At 46.9% G+C, this 24,927-nt stretch overlaps 1 protein-coding gene and 1 pseudogene across 1 annotated transcript; both read left to right on the top strand.

The window, feature by feature from the left end:
* The first annotated feature begins 954 nt into the window (after window positions 1–954).
* LOC144612203 (uncharacterized) lies at window positions 955–12,187 on the top strand. The gene is made up of 4 exons (XM_078431760.1): window positions 955–1,036; window positions 2,537–2,659; window positions 4,332–4,451; window positions 10,598–12,187. The coding sequence occupies exons 1-4, from the start codon at window positions 955–957 to the stop codon at window positions 11,440–11,442; spliced, it is 1,170 nt and encodes a 389-aa protein (XP_078287886.1). The 3' UTR covers window positions 11,443–12,187.
* A 7,968-nt stretch (window positions 12,188–20,155) lies between these two features.
* On the top strand, window positions 20,156–21,360 carry LOC144612088 (protein FAM187B-like; annotated as a pseudogene).
* The last annotated feature ends 3,567 nt before the right edge of the window (window positions 21,361–24,927 follow it).

Below are 24,927 nucleotides of genomic sequence, written 5' to 3'. Positions count from 1 at the left end.
GCTTAATCAAATGTGTCATTAATGACGCATTTATAAGTTTGCAGATGACACCGCTGTCTGGTCATGAACAATGAGGAGACAGAGTACAGGAAGGAGAAAGAGTACCTTGTAACTTAGTGTCAAATTAACAACATCCCCTTCAATGTCACAAGATGAAAAGCTAGTTCTCGACTTCAGGATAGAATACATGCCCCAATCATCATCAATAGTGCCAAAGTTCAAATGATTCTTGGGCGTAAGATTACCAACAATTCTTTGTGGACCAATCTCATTGAAACAACAGCCACTGTTCCCCACAGTTAACAGACTACTGAATGGTCCTCGATAAGCTAGATACAGTCCCGATTCTCCAACCTAGTTCATTTTCTCTGGAACTGTTACATGACAATACTGAGAAATATATTTAGCAGTCTGCCATCTTTACCTTCACTCTACCTTTTCTACTTGTGATGTATTATGTGATTTGATTGGATAGCATGCAAGTTAAAGCTTTTCCCAGTATTGCAAACACGTGACAACAATAAACATAAACCAACTGCTCTCTTTGTAAAATTCTGCAAATTAATTGACAGGATTATGTAAACCATAGGCATTGGTTTCTCCCAGATGAACAAAGTGGCATCAAGGCTCCAGATCTTGCAGAATGCAGAAAATGCTTTATGGCTGCCCTTTGTGAAAATGTAACAGCATAATTAATTTGTGGGAATCCTTGATATGTGGCTGTTCAAAATGGAGGAGGACAACCTGGAAGGCCTTTTGACCTCTTCAGGAAATCAAAGAGTCTCAAAAATATCATGATCCCAACCTCATAAGCCATTCACTCATATAGACATCAGCAGCAGAATCTTTAGCTTACTCAAAGACCGACAGAATCAGTTCTCTCAAAACTGACAGAGCTGGAATGGGAGTAGTGATCCTCTACACCAAGGGACTGCCAATAAACAAGGGATATCAATGTGGACATTGAAATATATCTCAACATCCCTGGAAGAGATCATCCACAACACTCAAGAAGCCTGGCACTCTTCATTCCAAAGTACACTGGTTTCTCCAACCTGAAATGCACTGTTTACTATCTCCATAATGCACTGGAGTCTTTGTGGTAAGACTTCTATAACAACATGTCCCAAACCTGCAGCCTCTACATCATAAAGGTTGAGGGCAATGGGTGCTTGGGAGCACCACAACCTCCACATTCTGCACCATGTCACACAAGGGGCAATTTGGAAAGAACAAGAAATGCCAGCTCTGCCTGTGATGCCCTCAATCTTTCAATTAATAAACAAATGTCTGAAAGATAATGTTTAGAATTAAATGTTGCGGTATCTGTTCCTGCCCTCATTTTTATGTGCACACACACTTTTTTAGTTCGTTTTTGAGATACAGTGCGGAAAGAGGCCCTTTCGGCCCACTGGGTCCGCGCCGACCAGCGATCCCCGTATTAACACTTTCCTATACACTTCTAGGAACAATTTCTTTTTACATTTACCAAGCCAGTTAACCTACATACCTGTACATCTTTGGAGTGTGGGAGGAAACTGAAGACCTTGGAGAAAACCTACGCAGGTCATGGGGAGAACGTACAAATTCCGTACAGACACCACCTGTAGTCGGGATCGAACCCGAGTCTCCGGCGCTGCATTCGCTGTAAGGCAGCAACTTAACCGCTGTGCCCACTGGTCATTGGAAAATTTGAAAGGTCCCAAGGGAGAAACTCCTGCCTGATATATTAATGCCTTGCAAATTTATTGACTTTGCAAGGCATTAATATATCAGGCAGGAGTTAATAATAATATATCAGGCAGGTTACGTGTGTCAAACCGTAAGATTTGTCTTATAACTATTGGCAGCAGGATATGTACAGTTTTGCTTTTAATGACTATTTCCTCCAGGAGAGGTTCCTTACCAACATTCAAAAATTCCATCATTGATTTCAAATTGAACTAACTTTACAATCAATACCAAAGCTTTATGTCATTCAGAAGATGGTGACCATGGATAGCACAACCCCATAGACATTGGGGCACAGTTATGCTTTTTGATGTTGCAACTTGTCACAGTCCTGAAATCAGAAATTGGACAAAGGTCAATGTTCCCATTAATGAAGAGGTAGGTTGCCCTAGTTGTTCATTATTCAATCCATTTACTCAACCATGGCACAAAGTGTCACTGAGTACAGGCAGCTAGAATAAGCCATTACTTTAAACCTGGAGGAATGGAAAGAAGAATTCTGATTGATTTCACTTACTACAGGGACGAGTGGTCATTGCGATTTCTGACCTGGAAATATACACATTCTCATCCGTCATACTCTTCATGCTGGTTGATTTTTCTTTAACTCTGAAAAATAATTGTAAGGTTGTTTGCTGTCTTTGTCAAATAGACGTGACAATTGAATAATAGCATGAATACTCTGGAGGAAATAATGATAACATTGCAAAGTGATATTTCCACAGATATTTGCACTGTTAAGTTCAGTGAAGATAAATACTTGAAGTTGGCCATAACAGATGATGAGCATTTTTATTTTTCACAGGATTGGATGTACCAAAGCCAGAATTCATGACAAATCGGAGGAGAAGGCGTCAAACCCAAGTCTACGAATCTAGCGAATCAGATGAGGATTCGACACCTAAACTTCTGACAAAAAATGCAAAACGTAATTTAAATCTGTTTGAAATATTAGAAACATAGAAGCATAGAAAATAGGTGCAGGAGTAGGCCATTCGGCTCTTCGAGCCTGCACCGCCATTCAATATGATCATGGCTGATCATTCAGCTCAGTAGCCTGTACCTGCCTTCTCTCCATACCCCCTGATCCCTTTAGCAAAAAGGGCCACATCTAACTCCATCTTAAATATAGCCAATGAACTGGCCTCAACTACCTTCTGTGGCAGAGAATTCCACAGACTCACCACTCTCTGTGTGAAGAAATGTTTTCTCATCTCGGTCCTAAAAGACTTCCCCCTTATCCTTAAGCTGTGACCCCTGGTTCTGGACTCCCCCAACATCGGGAACAATCTTCCCGCATCTAGCCTCTCCAACCCCTTAAGAATTTTATATGTTTCTATAAGATCCTCCCTCAGTCTTCTAAATTCCAGCGAGTACAAGCCCAGTCTATCTAGTCTTTCCTCATATGTAAGTCCCGCCATCCCAGGGATCAATCTGGTGAACCTTCTCTGACCTCCCTCTAAGGCAAGAACGTCTTTCCTCAGGTTAGGAGAACAAAACTGCACATTAAATGCAGTTTTTCAACTATAATTGATTCTAATCAATTTGGCCATTAGCCTATGGAATCTGGTGCAAGGGTGATTTTATTCTTATCTTTGGAGTGGTAGGATACTTGTTAAATTGGAAATGTTTTTCCCAATGTGTTATTTATGAAATATAAATTTACTTTTCCTAATTTTTAATTTTGTGATATGTTGCTTCCATTTTTAACTCTAAAACATTAGATATATCCAGAATTGCCAAACTATTGAGATACAATCTGTGCTTTTCCAAAGCAGCACTGATGTGGCACTTTTTTTCCTAAGGAGTCAGAATCTTTAGGCATCCTTTTAAGAATGCAAAAGGCAAGAATACGAAAAGAAAGCCCGTCGTAAAGGTAAGAACAGAAATTATTCCCAGGATAAAGGACATGTGAGAATTAACAGAGTGGCTCTACATTGGCATTTTATTTTCTACAAGATAGAAATGACTGCTTTTTAGACAAATCTTCGTCACTGCTGTTGGAGTCAGGTGCTAACATTCGCAAATAAGTTTTTATTGTTGAAAGAGGAACAATTGTTCCCACATTTTCCCATATTTGCTGACAATATCAAACTTCCTTTTAGAGTAGAGTATGAAAGACGAGAGTTCACTGAAATATTGCACACAAGGCAGTTACTGCTTTTATTTGTAGCTTATTTGAGTTTCAAAGTTAATAATGCGATGGAAGAAATAATCGAGAAGAAGTAGAGCCAATCTATTTGTGTCCTTATGAATCACAGGTTGCACCAAAATGTCTCTTTACAGGTCATTACAGGGGAGGGCAAAAGAGATTTGGGAGGAGCCGCTGAGGAAACGAAGGAAGGCACAGTGTTGGTGAAAAGAATCAAAAGAGCAACAGGTAATTCTGTTTGTAAAAGTAAAACTCAAAATGAGTAACTCCTGTGCATTCCAGTAAATGATGGAGATGATATAATGACCATCTGACTACCACCATGTCATTTCAATTCAACTCATAGAACATGTTGCATATTACGTAACTAACTTCCATATTTTACAGTTCAACCACTTACCTGACTTGAAACAATGTAATTAGGTTATTTTTGGCTTTCTTTTTTCAGTTTTGGGATCTACAAGCGAGGAAACGACCAAACAGACAGACAAAATAATTTATAATTTACGAAATAAAGAGAGGATCATCTATACAAAAGAACAGGAGCTCCGTAATGACGATTACCTGTGTATGTCCAAAGGAACCAATTTATTTCTTCAAAGCAACCATATTTCATTAGGAGCATTGAAGTGATGGCATGGTGCATTGGTAGCCAGTGCAATGGTGGAACAATGCGGGCTTTGGTTCAAGAGCACAAAATTGTGTTCACTCATGAAGAATTTTTTTCTTTTAACATTAATCACTGGTACTTTCCGTAACATTTGATGTTAACTTCTGGAATTTTGTCAGACATTGGAATCTGACATTGATTCCCCGGTAAACTGACAGTGACTGTTTAAAGAAAGTGTGGTTCATGTCCAATTTATGTAGGCACTTTCCTGGTAACTGGGGGCATCATAAATGATGTGAATGTAAGAGTATTGCTTTGTGTATTATTAATGTAGGGCTATGTGCAGTATGACCAACTGACGTTACCAAAAATATTAATCAAACTGTTGTGATACATTGTGGGAAGAACAATGAATTGTTAATCTTTCTTTATCTTCTTGTCTTTTAACTTTTCCTGCTATGTCATTTTGAGGGTATCTATGTCATTTTGTGAGTTATTTTGCCATCTACCTTCTTGTCAGCAATAATCTTGGAAACATTGCAGGTGCCTTGCTCTAAGATGTCTTTGAAGATGTCTATTTGCCAACTGTCATAACTTTCCATCTAATCTCCTAATCTAAGCAATCTGACCTTAATATATCAGTAAATGGCTTAATATATTTCTCTATGTTCTGTTTTCACTTCATCACTCATAAGATCAATGTACGTTCCTGTCATTTAAACAAGGAGTCCCAAAGGATTCTTTATTGCAAAGCTACCAGTTAATTCTGTCATGTCGCACAAGATATCCAGCATCATCTGTGGAAAGAGAAACACAAATAATGTTTGAGGAGGAAGCCCCTTTGTTGGAACTTCAATGTGAGATGCTAACACTGTTTTTATTTCCATAATTCTTCTCTGACTTGCTGGGATTACCAGCATTCATCTTAGATAGAACGTTTCCAGACTCATTTCAGTTTCAAATTCATTTTCCCACGAATTCAGCATTTTTTTCCTTTCTATATGAAGATTGAATTTGACAACACAAATATTTGATTTCCCTTTTGTGAAATGCTCTCTTTCTTTGACATTTTTGATTAACCTTCTCTCTTATTCCACCACATGATTCCCTGAGCCAAATCTGTTCATCACAGTTGCACTCATGTAAAATTATATTAGTCCGGCCAACTCACCTTGTCTTGCATTTGGTAAAGTGCAGTTTAGATACAAAACCATGCAATTACTTTTCTACATTGTATACTTTATTAAATCTCTTTTCTTTTTGCATAGTTATAGGGTGCAAGTTGCATCAGGAGTTAAAATTGGCAAGTAATAAAGGTACAGTAGCCTGGATATAAGGTGCAAGTTGCATCAGGAGTTAATATTGGCATGTAACAAAGGTAATGGTAGGGTGGTTAAAGAGATTTCAATATGCAGGCAGACTGGGAAAATCAGTATGATACAGGACCCCAAGAAAGGGAGTTTGTAGATTGCCTCCAAGATGGATTCTTTGAACAGCTTGTATTGGAGCCTACCAGGGAGAAGGCAATTCTGGATTTTGTGTTGTCCATTGAACCAGATTTAATAAGGGAACTCAAGGTAAAGGAACCGCTTGGAGGTAGTGACTGTAATATAATTAGTTTGAATATGCAATTTGAGCGGGAGAAGGTTAAATCAGAAGTGTCGGTGTTGCCGTTGAACAAAGGGGACTATGAAGGCATGAGAGAAGAGCTGGCCAAGGTGAAATAGAAAGGGATCCTAGCAGGAATGACGGTGGAACAGCAATGGCAGGAATTTCTGGGCATAATCCAGAAGATGCAGGATAATTTCATTCCAAAGGCGAAGATAGATTCTAACGGGTGTAGGAGGCAACCGTAGCTGACAAGGGAAGTTAGAGATGGAATAAAACGAAAAGAAAAGATGTATAAGATAGCAAAGAGTAGCGGGAAGCCAGAGGAGTGGGCAACTTTCAAAGGACAACAGAAGACGGCAAAAAGGGCAATACGGGCTGAAAAGATGAGGTAGGAAGCGAAGCTGGACAAGAATATAAAGAAGGATAGTAAAAGCTTCTTTAGGTATGTTAAGAGAAAAATATTAGTAAAGGCAAATGTGGGTCCCTTGAAGGCAGAAACGGGTGAAATTATTATGGGTAACAAGGAAATGGCGGAAGATTTGAACAGGTACTTTGGACCTGTCTTCTCTAATGAAGGCACTAACAATCTTCCAGATGCACTAGTGGACAGAGTATCAAGGGAGTCAGAGGAACTAAAAGAAATTTGCATTAGGCGAGAAATAGGATTGGTAGACTGATGGGACTGAAGGCTGATAAATCCCCAGGGCCTGATGGTCTGCATCCCAGGGTACTCAAGGAGGTGGCTCTAGAAATCATGGACGCATTAGTGATTAATTTCCAATGTTCAATATATTCAGGATCAGTTCCTGTGGATTGGAGGGTAGCTAATGTTATCCCACTTTTCAAGAAAGGAGCGAGAGAGGAAACGGGGAATTATAGACCAGTTAACCTGACATCGGTGATGGGGAAGATGCTGGAGTCAATTATTAAATAGGTAATAACGGCACATCTGGATAGTGGTAAAAGGATTGGTCCAAGTCAGCATGGATTTATGAAGGGGAAATCCTGCTTGACTAATCATCTGGAATTTTTTGAGGATGTGACAAGTAAAATGGATGAAGGAGAGCAAGTGGATGTAGTGTTTCTAGACTTTCAGAAAGCCGTTGTTTGATTAGGTACCACACGGGAGGTTGGTGAACAAAATTAAATCACATGGCATTGGGGGTAGGGTATGGACATGGATAGAGAATTGGTTGGCAGACAGGAAGCAAAGAGTAGGAATAAACGGGTCCTTTTCAGAATGGCAGGCAGTGGAGAGTGGAGTGCCGTAAGGCTCAGTGCTGGGGCCGCAACTATTTACAATATAAGTGATTTGGATGATGGAAGTAGAAGTAACACTAGCACGTTTGCGGATGACACAAAGCTGGGTGGCAGTGGGAACTGTGAGGATAATGTTAGGAGGTTGCTAGGTGAATTGGACAGGTTGAGTGAGTGGGCAGATGCATGGCAGATGCAGTATAATGTAGATAACTGAGGTTATCCACTTTGGCGGCAAAAATAAGGAAGCAGATTATTATATCAATGGTGTCAGATTAGGTAAAGGGGAATTGCAACGAGACCTTGGTATCCTTGTACACCAGTCACTGAAAGTAAGCGTGCAGGTACAGCAGGCTGTGAAGAAAGCTTATGGCATGTTGGCCTTCATAACAACAGGATTTGAGTATAAGAGTAAAGAGGTCTTTATGCAGTTGTATAGGGCCCTGGTGAGACCACATTTGGAGTATTGTGTGCCGTTTTTGTCTCCTAATTTGAGGTAGGACGTCCTTGCTATTTAGGCAGTGCAGTGTAGGTTCACGAGGTTAATCCCTGGGATGGAGGGACTGTCATATGAGGAAAGATTGGAAAGACTATGGTTATATTCACTGGAGTTTAGAATGATGAGAGGGGATCTTATAGAGACATAAAATTATAAAGGGACTGGACAAGGCAGATGCAGGAAAAAAATTCCCAATGTTGGGGGAATCCAGAACCAGGGGACACATTCTAAGAATAAAGGGGAGGCCATTTAAAACTGAGGTGAGAAGAAACTTTTTCACCCAGAGAGTTGTGAATTTGTAGAATTCTCTGCCACAGCAGGCAATGGAGGCCAATTCACTGAATGAATTTAAGAGTTCGGTAGAGCTAGTGGAATCCAGAGATATGGGGAGAAGGCAGGTACAGGTTAATGATTGTGGAAGATCAGCCATGAGCACTGTGAAGGGCCAAATGGCTCGAAGGGCCAAATGGCCTCCACCTATTTTAGATGTTTCTATGATGTTGGGGGAGTCCAAAACCAGGGACCACAGTTTAAGAATAAGGGGTAGACCATTTAGAACCGAGATGAGGAAAAACATTTTCACCCATAGAGTTGTGAATTTGTGGAATTCTCTGCCTCAATAGGCAGTGGAGGCCAATTCACTGGCTGCATTCAAAAGAGAGTTAGATAGAGCTCTTGGGGCTAGCGGAATCGAGGGATATGGGGAGAAGGCAGGAACAGGGAACTGATTGTGGATGATTAGCCATGATCACATTGAATGGTGGTGCTGGCTCGAAGGGTTACAAATGCTTCATAAGTTCACATAATAGACTGTTACTTTTATCCTTCAAAACACTTTTCTTGGAGTTGACTCCATGCACAACAGCACTGTTACCTTTAAACATACTCTGCATTACATCATGCTTGGTATTACTAAATGCAAAATTATATTCCATGGTCATGATTTTTCTCTTGATGTTTATAAATATTCATACAGTTCAACACGGCAGCCATTTTTAATTAAATAGCGGCTGGAGAGAAAGGGAATGCCGGGGTTACTTGAAGTTAGAGAAATCAATATTCATACCACTGGGCTGCAAGCTTCCCAAGCAAAATATGCGATGCTGTTCCTCCAATTTGCGTTTAACCTCACTCTGACAATGGCGGAGACCTAGGACAGAAAGGTCAGTGTGGGAATGGGTAGGAGAATTAAAATGTTTAGCAACCAGGAGATCAGGTAGGTTCAGGCGGACTGCGTGAAGGTGTTCAGCAAAACGATGTTTGGTCTTGCCGATGTATAAGAGTCCACATCTTGAACACAGTAGATGAGGTTGGAGGAGGTGCAAGTGAACCTCTGCCCAACCTGAAAGGACTGTTGGGGTGCCTGGACAGATTTGAAGGAGGAGGTATTGGGGCAGATGTTGCATCTCCTGCAGGGGAAGGTACCTGGGGAGGGAGTGGTTTGGGTGGGAAGCGCCCAATTAACCAGGGAGTTGCGGAGGGAACGGTTTCTGTGGAAGGCGGAAAGGGGTGGAGATGGGAAGACGTGACTAGTGGTGGGATACCGTTGGAGGTGGCGAAAATGTCGGAGGATTATGTGTTGTATGCGAGGGCTGATGGGGTGAAAGGTAAGGACTAGCGGGACTCTGTCTCTGTTACGAATAGGGAGAGGACAGGAAGGCAGAGCTGTGGGGTACCGAGGAAACAGGAGTGAGGCCTCATCTCTGATGGGAGAGGGGAACCTCCATTCCCTAAAGAATGAGGACATGTCAGATGTCCTGGTAGGGAACCCCTCATCTTGATGTGGCGTAGACGGAGGAATTAGGAGTAGGGGATGGGAGTCTTTGCAGGAAGCAGGGTGGGAAGAAATGTAGACAAGGTAGTTGTGGACTGTCAGTGGGTTTGTAATAGATGTCAGCCTGTGATGGAGACTGAGATCAAGAAAGGCGAGGGTGGTGTCAAAGATGGTCCAAGTGAATTTGAGTGCAGGATGGAAATTGGTGGTGAAGTTAATGAAGTCCATGAGTTCTGGATGGGTGCAGGAGGGAGTACCGATGCACTTGTCAATGTGACGGAGATAGAGGTCAGGGATAGGGCCAGTGTACGCCTGGAACAGGGATTGTTCAACACAATCAAACTTTAACTAATTTACTGTAAAATAATTACGGGTGTTTAAAGTGGCACGTCAGAACTATGATCAAAAACAAAGCAGCAGTTGTAGTAAGGATGAGAAATTTGCAGAATAGTGAAGTGCAGAGAATTGTGCTGAATGATGTCGCAGGTGTCAGAAGCACAAAAACTTTGTGGATGCACTGATTTTATTCAAAACATCCTTGGAGCAACTCACGCTGAATCACTGAGCATTTACAAAGATGCAGTCAGCCCCTTTGCCCTGCTGTCGTCCTCAGCAACTCCCAGCTCATGATGTTATTTGACATCTGCACTTCGCTTTTCACTTGCCCATTTTAACAAACCAGTTATCACACTGGGTTAGAAGAATTCTTAAAAACTTACTGACGTGTACCTTGTTCCTTGGGGGATATCAAAGACAGAATCCATCCCCCTCGAGTCTTTAACAGAATCATCTGGTGATTGATAACTCCCTCCTCCCCACAATCTTTCACTAGTCACGCCTGTAAATTATTTCAATTAACATCTCCGAGCAGCTCCATTAACACTGAAGCATTTACTAATCTGTCTTCCAAATCAGAGTGTGGATTTTTTTGCTGAAAGTGATCATTTCTGTTTCCTTCTCCAGCGGTAGACGGCGTGACCCAAGGAGACTGTCATCCCTGCCCTCACTGCACTATAGCATTCACCACGGCGGAGTACCTTACAAGGCACTTAAGAAGGCATCCTGAAGCCTCCATACCAACGCCAGCTGGTCAACCTTCTACTGCCAGAGTGGACACAGATCCACAAAGTAAACGTGAGCAGAGTCCATTCACACCACCTGACGGAAGGAGGGCAATAGGGAAGTCAGGTGATATTCCAGGACGTATAACGGAGAGACGGCATGAATGTGCTGAATGTGGGAAGTGTTTCACGCGGGCAGGGAGCCTCCACGACCACCAGCGGACCCACACCGGAGAGTGGCCGTACACATGTTCTGTCTGTGGGAAGTGCTTTGCACGGGCCCGGAACCTCCACCTACACCAGCGGACCCACACCGGAGAGAGGCCATACACATGTTCTGTCTGTGGGAAGAGCTTTGCACACTCAGGGAGCCTCCACCTACACCAGCGGACCCACACCGGAGAGAGGCCGTATACATGTTCTGTCTGTGGGAAGGGCTTTGCACTGGCAGGGAACCTCCACCAACACCAGCGGACCCACACTGGAGAGAGGCCGTACACATGTTCTGTCTGTGGGAAGAGCTTTGTACAGGCAGGGCACCTCCACCTACACCAGCGGACCCACACCGGAGAGAGGCCGCACACATGTTCTGTCTGTGGGAAGAGCTTTGCACACTCAGGGAGCCTCCACCGACACCAGCGGACCCACACCGGAGAGAGGCCGTACACATGTTCTGTCTGTGGGAAGAGCTTTTCTTATCTCAATCAGCAGAAAGCTCACACCTGCCGTGAAATGTGCCCCGTGTGAAGGACACAGCAGCTTTCACTGTTCACCTGAGAGCCTGTGTAGAACAGTAAAAGGTCACCAATTGTCAGTGTTATCATTTCCTTTATATTATTTTGTTTTATATTATTTCAATTATTTCCTTTTGAATTACGTTGAGTAATTATTTATGTTTCCAGTCAGTATCAATATTGGCACTTGCTGTATTTCCCTCTTTATGGTGATACTTTGTGTGGAGAAGTCTGGGGTATAAGGGATGGGTCCGTGGTTCCCACTCCCTGTGTGAATTGGGGACCAGGGACGGGTATCATTGCCGCATGTCCGACCCTCTCCAGACTGCATTTTCCGACTGGGATAGACTGCCCCCACTGGGATATTCTGACTGTGCTGTTGTGATGCAGTCTGGTTCTCGCACTGAGTTCATCAACATGGTGATTGATACATCAGCCACTTTTATTGTTGCCGCAAGTCAGGAGAACCGTTCTGTGCCGTGGGCTCATTGCTCCGGTTACTTTGATCAAACTGCTGGTCCCTGCAGGTTTCACTTTATTCCTGTGAGATTTCTTGAAGCGGTGATCAGTAAAATGCTGACACTGGAGTTTGAAAGTTTGAAGTGTTGTTCGAAGTATAAGCAGAAGGTGAGTTTGTAAATTGAATCGTTGGTTGTGTTGGTTGATGAGATTTATTTAACGGAGGTTTGAGACCCGAAATGTGTTTTAATTTGTATCATTCTGTGTTGTATTTTAAATATTTCTGTGTGAGGCGATTGACCAGCACCCGCGTTGTCCCGGCTAAATCTGTTCATGTTATTCTCATGTTATTAAAGTAATTGTGTTGTGAATCAATGTGATTGGAGTATGTTTAATGGCGGTTGCACCAACTACCTGGGAGCTCCGTGCATCATGTTCCCTGTTGTTGCTGATGGGAAGTGCAGCGGCTCAGTGGACGCACGGCGCTGGTCACTGTGTAATCCCCTCCTGCCTCATCACCAAACCTTCCCAGCGCTCGGCTCTCCACCCCTGCCGCTGCAGCGCCTGCACACATGCACCGTCCAGTGTTTATGCTCTTTGTTCAGCCGGCCGGCTTCACCCTCTGCAGTGCTGCATCAATACACACGCAGCTCATGCAAGCTGTTTCCCCAGTCTGTGTCCGATGCGCTTGTGACGTGGTCCCTGCTCCTCCGGCCGCCGTGAGGTTCCCGCGGTGGGCGACGAGTGCGTGCGTGTGTGGGACCCTGGTGAGTGCGGGCGGGAGGGAGGGCGAGGGCAGCGTCAGGAAATGGAGGGGAGACACAAGGAACTGCAGATGCTGGATTACAAATAAAATACACAGCGCCGGAGTAACTCAGCGGGTCAGGCAGCATCTGTGGGGGACATGGATAGGCAATGTTTCGGGTCGGGACCCGTCTTCCGACTCTAATGGAGGGGATTAGATTCAGCCGCCGTCAAGCTGACGAAGGTCATAAGTGATAGGAGCAGAATTAGGCCATTCAGCCCACGGATGTGTGGAACAAGCTGCCAGAGGAGGTAGTTGAGGCAGGGACTATCCCAACATTTAAACAGTTTAGTCTTGCACTGATAGGAAACTTCACTGGAATTAAGTATTCTTTATTTTAGGCTTTAGAGATGGAGCGTGGAAACAGGCCCTTTGTCTCAACGAGTCCACGCTGACCAGCGATCACCATGTATCACCCCACACACAAGCACTATCCTACACCATGAGGGACAATTTACTGCAGCCAATTAACCTACAAACCTGCACGTTTTTGGAGTGGGAGGAAACCAGGGCACCCGGAGAAAACCCACACGGTCACGGAGATAGCGTATAAACCCCGTACAGACAGCACCTGTAGTCAGGATCAAACCCGGGTCTCTTTTAAAAAAATATATACAAAAGCTTTTATTCAGAGTACAAAACAAACATACAAAAGGGTAACACGATCAAAGGCTGCCGATATTGGCAGTTAACGAACAAACAAACATCAAATGAATACATTTATCAATAATACACTCGACGTCCCGCGGCAACCAGCGTTCACGGAAGGCCTCCAGCGGCCCCTGGACACCACGTGTTCCCTCTCCAGGGACACGCGGGCACGGACGTTGGCCCGGAAGAGGGGCAGGCAGCCGACCCCGGTGCGGCCGTCGACTACCGCTGCCTGGACCCGCAAATGGCCATCTTGGCGAGGCCCAGGAGCAGACCGACAGGGAGGCCCGACCGTCCCTCCTGACCCCCCCCCCCCCCCCCCTCTGCACCGGGTGCCCAAAAATCAGGAGCACAGGACTAAAATGGAGCCAAAACTTGGGGAGCAGCCCCTTTAGAGACTCGAACACGGGCTGCAACTGTAATGTCCCGTCATATCTGTTAGTCTTGTGTCATGTTCTGTGTTTAGATTCCCATGTCATGTCATGTCCACGTCTTGTCCTTAGTGCGGTTCGTCAAATTAAAATCACTCGTGTCAAGTCTCGTGCTCACTTCCTGTTTTAAGGTGAAACTTACCTCTTATCTCATTTCAGGTCCCTTGACTTCCTGCCATTGTAATTGTCAGCCCCGCCTTGATTGTTTCCACCTGTGTGCCCTTACCTCATGTATATATAGTCCACGCCTCCCTTTGTCCTGTGCCAGTTCGTCTTGTGATTCATGTGCTCTCGGTCATTGATTCTCGACTTACCCGCATTGTTTCCAAGTTCTTGTCAAGCGTAGTATAGTTAGTGAGTATCCTAGTAAGTATTTTTGTAACTAATGTTTTTGTAGCTAAGTAAGTTTAGGGTTTTGGTTTGTATCACAGTGTTCTTTAATTTTGAAATTAAAGAACGCCTTTTTTTTCTCCAAATTGATTCTTGTGTGTGAGTCGTGCGTTTGAGTCCAGTTCCTGTGTGCCTCAGAACCTAACAGAACGAACTGGCCATAATATGGACTCAGCCGACTCTAAGATTTGGAAATCAGCCCTTGCCAACCAGGGCACTAAGATCCAGCACCAGGAGGAGCAGCTGCGCTCAGCCAGTCACGGGGTGCGCGAGCTGAACGATAGACAAGGCGAGTTCCAGTCATCAGTGACGACCCAGATTAACCACCTCGCTGTACAACTCCATCAGGTTCTGGCTCATCTCGACCCAACCTCGGCAGTTTCTCCACTGGCTCACGTTGAACCTCCAGCCGGTTATCCGCCTGCTGTTCCGGCCACGCCTGCGAACCCCACGCTGATTCTAGAGACATTAATTATCTGGAGACTCTGAGAATTGTAGATTATTCCTTGTACAATGTGATCTCCACTTCAAGCATAACCCTGCACACTTCCCCTCAGACCAGGCCAGGGTAGCATTTATTGTGTCCCATTTGACGGGACGAGCCGCAGCATGGGCCACTGCGGAGTGGTCTCGGGGCTCCATAGTATGCCAGGATCTAGACCTCTTCCAAAGAACATTTAGCAGTATTTTTGATCACACTTCCTCTGCTAGGGAAGCTTCCCGAGTCTTACTGCAGCTAAAACAGAACACTCGCCCAGTGATAGACTATGCCATTGACTTCCGAACCCTTGCAGCAGACAGTGGGTGGAATATGCCTGCACAAGTGGATGCATTCATGAATGGGTTGTCGGAGGCTATAATGGACAGACTCACCTTTTGAGTTACCCAGTGATCTAGAGACATTAATTACCTGGGCTACTCGTGTCGATAACAGGATAAAGGAAAATGAAAGACACCAGGCTGCTGATCGTCCTCCCAATCACCAGGGGCGCTCCTCCGGTTCCTTCACACCGAAGAAGTCATCGTTCCCTGTCCATCGTTGGCCGGAGAAAACAGCGCCCTCTCAGCCGTTGGAGGAACCCATGCAGCTAGGACGAACCAGGCTGACTCCGGAGCAGCGACAGCACCGCCTGAAGGACGGAGCCTGCTTTTACTGCGGTCAACAAGGACACCGTCTGGCCGACTGCTCGGTAAAAGGGGTGGCTCACCAGTGAAAAGGAGGACACTGGTGAGTCAATTCCCCATTTCGGACTTACCTCCTCGACCTCTGACACAGGTAACCCTCACTCTGAATCAGCAAATTGTGACTCGGGGGGTTTTGATCGACTCCGGAGCCGACGAGAGACTCATGGACTGGACTCTAGCTCGAACGTGTAAGGTTAAATCTGTGCCCTTGTTGCAACCTATTGTGGCGAGCGCTTTAGATGGACGTCAGTTGTTTGAGATAACTCATCGTACAGAACCTGTCAAAGTCATGTTCAATGCTAACCATGTGGAGATAATGTCTTTTCACTTGTTTGACTCAGCTCAACATCCCTTGGTCTTTGGTTTCCCCTGGCTGCAGAAACACAATCTTCAGATTGATTGGCGATCTGGTAAGATCAGACGATAGGGGGTTGAGTGCACACAAACATGTCTTGTTGAACCAGTGAACAAAGGGGTGAGTTACGGGAAGATCGGGGCGGTTTTGGGAATAAATGTTCTTAAATCTGAAGAAATAAAGATTTCTAATGATGATGATGACTATCCCGATCTGTCGAAGGTTCCACCCTGTTACCATGAACTGAAGGAGGTGTTCAACAAGTCCAGGGCCACCACCCTACCTCCTCATCGACCTTTCGACTGCGCTATCAACCTGCTGCCGGGGGCCCCTATTCCCAAGGGGCGACTGTACACCATATCCGGCCCCGAGAGGAAGGCGATGGATGAGTACATTGAGTCCTCCCTGAGGACGGGCATTATTCGCCCGTCCTCCTCGGCAGCAGTCGCGGGGTTTTTCTTTGTGGGCAAGAAAGATGGGTCACTTCGTCCCTGCATAGATTACAGCCCCCTAAACGAGATTACGATCAAGAATCGTTACCCACTTCCTTTGATGTCTTCTGCTTTTGAACTGTTGCACAAAGCCAAAGTATTCACTAAACTAGACATAAGGAATGCATACCACCTAGTGAGAATCAGAGAGGGGGATGAGTGGAAAACTGGGTTTAACACCCCTAACGGGCACTACGAGTATTTGGTGATGCCGTTCAGGTTAACCAATGCCCCCGCAGTCTTCCAAGCTTTTATGAACGAGGTCCTCAGGGAATTTCTCTGAGTGTGTTTTTGTCTACCTTGATGACATTCTTATCTTCTCTCCAGACATACAGTCTCATGAGCGTCATGTCAAGTGTGTGTTGCAGAAGCTCCTAGCTAACCGTCTGTATGTGAAGGCCGAGAAGTGCGACTTCCACGCAGACACAATGTCCTTTCTGGGCTACATTATATCGGTCGACCACATCCAGATGGACCCTGATAAGGTCAGTGCGGTGGCCAATTGGCCCACCCCCACTAACAGAAAGAAGGTGCAACAGTTTCTTGGATTTGCAAACTTTTACAGACGTTTTATTAGAGACTTCAGTGCTGTTGCTGCTCCTCTGCACTCTCTCACGTCTTCCAAGACCCAGTTCCAGTGGAATCCTCAGGCCGAAGCCACCTTCCAGCGCCTCAAAACATTGTTCACCAACGCTCCTGTTCTGACCATCCCAGATCCCCAGAGACAGTTCATTGTGGAGGTGGATGCCTCCAACGAGGGGATTGGGGCGGTACTTTCCCAGAGAAGGACAACCGGATTCATCCCTGCGCCTACCTGTCACGTAAGTTGACCCCAGCAGAAAAGAATTACGATGTCGGAAACAAAGAACTGCTGGCGGTCAGAGCCGCATTGGGGGAGTGGAGGCACTGGCTGGAGGGGGCCGAGCAGCCTTTTCTGGTATGGACAGATCACAAGAACCTGGAATACATCCGTAAAGCCAAGAGACACAACTCACGTCAGGCCAGATGGACTCTGTTTTTCAGTAGGTTCAACTTTTCTCTGTCTTACAGGCCCGGTTCCCAGAACACAAAACCAGACAGATCAATGCAAGTGTGTGGCACGGTGTTATTTAAGAGCTGGAGGAGAACCGAGTATGATGAGTGTAGTGCGAGATGATGGGGGAATGTGTACATCTGGGGAGGGGTCCGTGGCCGGGGAAAGAGAGACGGCGTTTGCGGTGTATTACTTGAAATTCCCTCCAATTTCCCTCCACTTCCCTCCAATTTCATCCTGGTACTCTCCACGTTCCTTCAGACTTTCAGCAGTGTACTTTACTTTTCTATTAATGTTACGGCCAATATATTTTAACACCGTGCTTTCCTAACTTCTCTCAAATTTCACTCTAAAATGTTCTACATTCAATCAAGCTTTGTGTAGTTTTGGAATCTCAGTGTCTAACAGAAACTTCCCTCATTGTGTTCTCTCGCCCACTATACATCGTGCTTCCCATTGAATGCCTCCTGCTTGGTTTTGGAACATGTTCAATCTAAACCCAATGAACTTCCTCCTTGACGGTCTCCCACTGCTCTGATGTAGACTCAGTTTCTGATCAGTTTCCTGCCCATTTTTACACACTCGTATCTCAGCCCAGGCAAAATTCTGCTCCCTTCCTCCTATTTTATCTTTGTGCTTTTAATGATGATGGAAAGTGTTAGATTCCCACCGCCTCAGATGTTCCTCTCTTTCCCTCGGCTTCTTCCATGTCCCTCCTCTCGCCCCTCGGACACTTCTTGCACTCAGATCCTCCACATCCCTTCTCCTTCCGCCCTCTTCGCTCAGATACTGCGAGACAGTCCTCTTTTCTCTCCCCCTCAAAGCCTCCTTTCCCCTCTCAGGTCCCATCCTGCCCCTCAGTCCCTCCTCCATTCCTCTCCATTCAGACTCTCCACACTTCCCTTCGGAACCTCCTGACCGATATCCTCCTCACAACTCAGACCCTCCTCCCCTCGGTCCCTCACAGCTCAGTCCCTCCTCCCCTCGGTCCCTCACAACTCAGCCCCTCCTCCCCTCACAACACAGCCCCTCCTCCCCTCGGTCCCTCACAGCTCAGTCCCTCCCTCCCTCCTCTCTCCTCCATCCGCCGCCCAGCGATCGGACACCCCAACCGCCCGCGCACGCGCTCTCTCTCCCGAGCGAGGAGCCGGGAGCGTCGCCCTCGCGCGGTGACGGTTGGAAAAGTAGCGCACGCGCAGAGCGGTCCCGCGGCCGGTTGGAAACACGGCGCCTGCGCACCGCGGCCCCGCTGCTTCCAACCGTCACCGCGCGAGGGCGACGCTCCCGGCTCCGCGCGCGGGAGAGAGAGCGCGTGCGCGGGCGGTTGTCGACGTCCTGAGCTGTGAGGGACCGAGGGGAGGAGGGTCTGAGTTGTGAGGGATTTAGAGGAAGAGGGTCTGAGTTGAGTTCTGAGAGGAAGTGAGGAGAGTAAATGGAGAGGAAAGGAGGAGGGGCGGGATAGACTGAGGGGCAGGAATGAGGCTTTGATTGGGAGAGGGGAGGGTCTCAGCCGGAGGGGGAGAGAGGGAGGGACTGTGTTGTGAGGGATAGAGGAGGCGGGTCAGACCCGCGAGAGGCTGAGGAGAAGTGGGTCTGAGGCGTGAGAAACCGAGGGGAGGAAGATCCGAGTTATGAGGAGGGTCTGAGTTGTGAGGAAGGTCCGAGTTGTGAGGAGGGTCTGAGTTGTGAGGAGGGTCTGAGTTGTGAGGAGGGTCTGAGTTGTGAGGAGGGTCTGAGTTGTGTGGAGGGTCTGAGTTGTGTGGAGACTCTGAGTTTTGAGGGGCCGCAGGAAGAGGTTCTAAGTTTTGAGGGGAGGAGGGGGGAGGGGAGTACGGGGTGAGTCGGGAGTACGGGGTGAGTCGGGAGTGGGGGTAGAGTGGCAGTGGGGGGGGATTTGGGGGGGAGGGGGGAGTGGGGAGGAGTGGGGGGTTGGGGGGACATGGACTGTTGTGATTTGCTGTTGAAAACCACTGGAGCAAGTATGTCTTCAATGAAATTAGGTATGTGTATTTTTAAATGAAACTCTTTCTTCATAACTTTGTCATACATTTTGTGTAAGGAAAAAGCAAAATAGAGAAAACAAAACTATTTTTTCGTTGTGTTGTAAAAAGCATTTCTGTTGAATAACCTTTTCTATAAATAGCAGAATATACTCATGATAGGCCTGACATTGTACATGTGGTCCAAGCACTACAGACTGTAGTTGTTTTTCACACATGAATGTAACGCAACGCGTACGCGCATTTGGCGTGCATACATTTTTTGCTGAAAAGTTGTATTACGCGCCATATTATGAATTTTGATGCAAATTTCTGAATTTTGGACATCAAAATTCTGAATTTTGTAAAATCAAATGTTGGGAGGTCTGGATTCTAATCACGTGTTGTCTTTCCGCTGATTGGATGGCACAACAAAAAAAGCTTTTCACTCTGCACGTGGCAATCAACCAAAACTCAAATCCAACTCATTTAAGGTGAGAACTGCCGGAATACACAATACACAATACATGCCAGCACCGCCATTCACTGTGATCATGGCTGATCATCCCCAATCGGTACCCCGTTCCTGCCTTCTCCCCATATCCCTTGACTCCGCTATCATTAAGAGCTGTATTTAACTCTCTCTTGATAGCATCCAGAGAATTGGCCTCCACTGCCTTCTGAGGCAGAGAATTCCACAGGTTCACATCTCCGTTTTAAATGGCCGACCCTTTAATCTTAAACTGTGGCCCCGGGGCTTTAGAAGAAACGGCGAACATTCACAGTCTTTTCTTTTAGAATCGGATGACGCAACGTTCTGGCTCGGGACCGAACCGGGTGGAATTGTGAACGACGGCCCCATTGTTGACTCGTTCTACACGTCACTGCGGTCTCCAGGAGATGAGACGTGGAGACGGGGGACGCCTCTCTCCATGAGGCGCCGCGGGATGGACGCCTGGTCGGTTTGGACCCCCACTCTTCCAATCGCCCTGTTGCTGTTGACCGGCGCCCGGCAGGCGTGGGGTGGGACCTCGGTGGCTTGTTACCCCAACCGGCCATGTCAAGTCCCCTTCCTCACCAAGAACCCGGCCACTTTGCTCTGCCCCAACGGGCCGAGCCACCCTGGCGGCGTGGCCTGGGTCTACTACAACACCACGGAGCCCGACACCAAGCCGGTGGTCCTCGCTGGGACTGGAGATGACACCTTGAAGGCGGACGCGCTCTTGGATCTCCGGGCCCGTTGCATGTTATCCTGGCCGCATCTGGTCATCAGGTCCACCATGGTCAGGGACTCTGGCGGCTACCTCTGCAGGTCGGGAAACAGGACCCTCGCTTACTAGAGGTGGACATGCAGGACGCGGAGAAGGTCCACATCTCGGGCAAATCCATCGGCGTCTCCTCGCTCCCCAATCGCTTCTTGGAAGTAGGAGGCCGGCACTTGGAGCTGTTCACCGTGTGGAACGCCTGGGAAGACTGCGACCGGTGCGGGGTCCCGGCGGAGAGGAGTCGAGTGGATTTCTGTTACGCCCGGCCAGTCCCGAGCGACCACAAACCGGTGCCCTGCGGCATCTGGGCTTTGGCCGAGCGGCAGATACTTCCAGGGCGCCCCCCGGAGCTGGGACTGGAACCGTGCATCGTTCCCTGCGTTACCTCGCCCCCATACCTCGCCAAAGTCAGGAAGCTCGAAGTGCCCGGTCAGAAATTGGTGCCTTTGCAACTGTCCGACGTCCTCCTGATCGACACTTACTTGGTCAACGGCAACGTGAGCTTCAAGTGCCCCGGTGCGTCGGTCTACACCCCGGTGTCGTGGCGGAGAAATTCCACCGACGTTTCGCGGGCGGATCTCTCCGGACGGCGGGGTAGCACTCACGCCTTGGACGATGTGACGGGCCGAAGCGTCTACACCATAAAGGGCGTCCAGAAAGCCGACGAGGGGGTCTGCAGGTGCTACGTCTCCGAGGAACTGGCCGGTTCTTTCCACCTGAAGGTGCTGGAGCCCAACGAGAGGAGGGCGGCGGCCGAGACCAGCGCCATGAGCTTGGTCTGGTACGCCTTGACTGCCATCGCCTTGGTATCTGTGCTGCTGGTTTTCCTCGCCTTTCTGTACACCAATTGCGCCCAGGTGCGGCGCCGCCAGGTCGTGCACTGGTAAATTTCAACCCTTTACACGTACACCCTCATCTGCACCAATATCACAGCAGGCCATTCACCCCCTCCTGGTGATACTATCCCAGAGCAACTGTATTATTATATTTCCAAACAGCTCCCCTTATGACGTGAGTTCATACATTCATAAGTTATAGCAGCAGAATTAGTCCATTCGGCCCATCAAATTTACTCCGCCATTCAATCATGGCTGATATATCTCCCTCTCCACCCCATTCTCCTGCCTTCTCCCCGTAACCCCTGGCATCCGTACTAATCAACTAATTTATCCCCCTCTTTTTCCCAATATCACTCACTACCCACTACCCCCTCCCGCCCCATCTCACCTCTATCACTCCCTCTAGCTTTACATTTCACCCCCTCGTTATCTAACAGCCGTTTGTATCTTTTCCCATCTCTGGCCTTTGTCCACCCAATCAGCCACCGCACAGATACCTTCCCTGCATTGCCTCACAAGTATACACCTAACACTTGAACAGGTGAGTGAACCCCAGCCCCACCTTTGTTCCATCTTTCGCAGCAGCTAATAACCTCACCGACACCAGCATGTCTTGTTTGGGGATGGAGAAGGAATCGAAGCAGCCGATGGAAATTCACACACAAATCCACACACACACGCGCGCGCACACACACAAACATACAAACAAATCCATACACACACACACACACACAAATCCACACACGCTCACACACACACACTCTCTCACACACACACACACACACAAATGCGCACACACACACTCTCTATCTCTCTCTCACACACGCACACCCACACTTGCACACACAGTGCCGGAGGTCGGATTTGAACCCTAGTCTCTGGAGCTGTGAGGAGGTGACTCTCCCGCTGCAGCATTGAATCAAACCATGTGACAATCCCTGCTGTCCCAAAGCCATTAACTCACGCCTTCATAAACCGCCGCACACTGAGTTGAATAGTCTGAATAGAGCAACAATGCATTCTATTTCATTAAAGTTGTCTCATGTTAAAGTGCGTGGTTAATTGAGAATTTACAATTTTATTGCTGGATATGAAGAAATAGGACAGGAGGTGGCCATTCGGCCCTTCAAACCAGATCCCTTCCCTCCACTCATTATTGTAGTCCCTGTTCTCTTACTGTGATAGCGGCTAGAGCCAGTGTCTTTCAAACACAGGTTCAATGCCAATCTCCGCCTGTGTGTGTGTGTCTGTGTGTGCGTGTGTTTGCATGTTTGTGTGTGTCAGTATGCATGACATTTAGTGGACATCTTAACGCAGTGTTCAGGTTCAGGATTCAGGATTCATCTCGGCAGATAAAATGGACCTTTTCTCTCGCATTCTGCACCTGTTGTAAACCACACAAATGTAGTCCAGTATCCCAATAACATTACATTGAATCTACATTCCTCCATATCGTAACTAATATGTGCCTATTCTCCACGCTGCAACGTAATATGCGGTTATGTGAAAAAAGAACAAACGCGCTGGAGGAATTCATTGGGTAAAAACAGCACAGTGTGGAATGGACAGACTACGTTTTGGGTCAGGGGTCGCATCTTCTATAAGGAGCTGGTCAGGCCGCATTTGGAGTATTGTGAGGAATTTTGGGCACCGTATATGAGGAGGGACGTGCTGGCTCTGGAGAAGATCCAGAGGAGGTTTACAAGAATAAGTGGGTTAACTCCGCACTCCAATGACGTGTAGGTTTGTAAGTTAATTGCCTTGGTAGAAATGTAAATGTGTCTGTAGTGTGTGTAGGGTAGTGCTAATGTGTGGGGATCGCTGGTCGGTGTGCACTCGGTGGGCCGAAGGGCCTGTGTCTGCGCCGTATCTCTAAACTAAAAAACTAAAAAAGCTGGAATCTGCAGCAAGCAGATGGAACACAGCCTAACAAAGTCTGGACTCATGCATTTTGGTCGTAGGAATAAAGGCATAGACTATTTTCTAAATGGGGAGAGAATTCAGAAATCGGAGGTGCAAAGGGACTTGGGTGTGCTGGTATAGGATTCCCAAAAAGTAAATTTGCAAGTCGAATCGTTAGTAAGGAAGGCACATACAATGCAAACATTTATTTCAAGAGGGCTAGAATACAAAAACAGGGATGTAATGCTGAGGCTCTATAAGGTGCTGGTGAGGCCGCATTCTCAATCAGTACCCCGTTCCTGCCTTCCCATACCCCCTGACTCTGCTATCCTTAAGAGCTCTATCCAGCTCTCTCTTGAATGCATTCAGAGAATTGGCCTACACTGCCTTCTGAGGCAGGGCATTCCACAGATGCGGACTTTAACATCAGGAGCTCGCGGTCTTGGGTTGAGACAAATTCGGGAGCTCCAAGCTGCACGATATTCGACAAGCCCCGACCCAGGGTAGATCGCCGGGCGTGGGGTGTTGAGATCCCCCCCCATGCTGGAGCTCGATCACCCCGACAAGGAAGGCCCGCCAACGGCAACGGGAGTCAAGATCATCCCATCGACGGAAGGTTAGAGACTCCTGACCCCTGACTCCTGACCAGCGAAGAATGCGGAGCAGTCACTGTGGTGGATGTTCAGGTTAAAATGTATTTTGTGTGGCCCGTTGCTTTTTATTGTTATGTTTGTATGGCAAATTAAATTCCTCGTATGTTTTGGGTCAGGGGTCGCATCTTCCATAAGGAGCTGGTCAGGCCGCATTTGGAGTATTGTGAGGAATTTTGGGCACCGTATATGAGGATGGATGTGCTGGCTCTGGAGAAGGTCCAGAGGAGGTTTACAAGAATGAGTGGGATAACTTACGATGAGCTTTTGACGGCACTGGGCCTGTACTCGCTGGAGATTAGAATGATAAGTCTTCATTGTAAAGTATCAAATCATGGAAGGCTTGTCTGCTTGTCTACACACAGTTCGTACGTTCCCCCATGGCCTGCCTAGGTTTTCTCCGAGATCTTCGGTTTCCTCCGCACTCCAATGACGTGTAGGTTTGTAAGTTAATTGCCTTGGTAGAAATGTAAATGTGTCTGTAGTGTGTGTAGGGTTGTGCTAATGTGTGGGGATCGCTGGTCGGTGTGGACTCGGTGGGCCGAAGGGCCTGTGTCTGCGCCGTATCTCTAAACTAAAAAACTAAAAAAGCTGGAATCTGCAGCAAGCAGATGGAACACAGCCTAACAAAGTCTGGACTCATGCATTTTGGTCGTAGGAATAAAGGCATAGACTATTTTCTAAATGGGGAGAGAATTCAGAAATCGGAGGTGCAAAGGGACTTGGGTGTGCTGGTATAGGATTCCCAAAAAGTAAATTTGCAAGTCGAATCGTTAGTAAGGAAGGCACATACAATGCAAACATTTATTTCAAGAGGGCTAGAATACAAAAACAGGGATGTAATGCTGAGGCTCTATAAGGTGCTGGTGAGGCCGCATTTGGAGCATTGTGAGCAGTTGTGGGCACCATATGTGAGGAAGAATGTGCTGGTGTTGAAGAGAGTCCTGAGGAGATCTTACGAGAATGATCCGAGGAATGAGTAGGTTAACATAAGATGGGCGTTTGATGGCACTGAGCCTGTACTCGCTGGAGTTTAGAAGGATAAGTGAGGACCTCTTTGAAA

The sequence above is a fragment of the Rhinoraja longicauda genome, chromosome 43, assembly GCF_053455715.1.
Source record: "Rhinoraja longicauda isolate Sanriku21f chromosome 43, sRhiLon1.1, whole genome shotgun sequence".
Classification (NCBI taxonomy): domain Eukaryota; kingdom Metazoa; phylum Chordata; class Chondrichthyes; order Rajiformes; family Arhynchobatidae; genus Rhinoraja; species Rhinoraja longicauda.
Note: the sequence above shows the minus strand (reverse complement) of the source record. Positions and strands in the feature narration are given on the sequence as shown.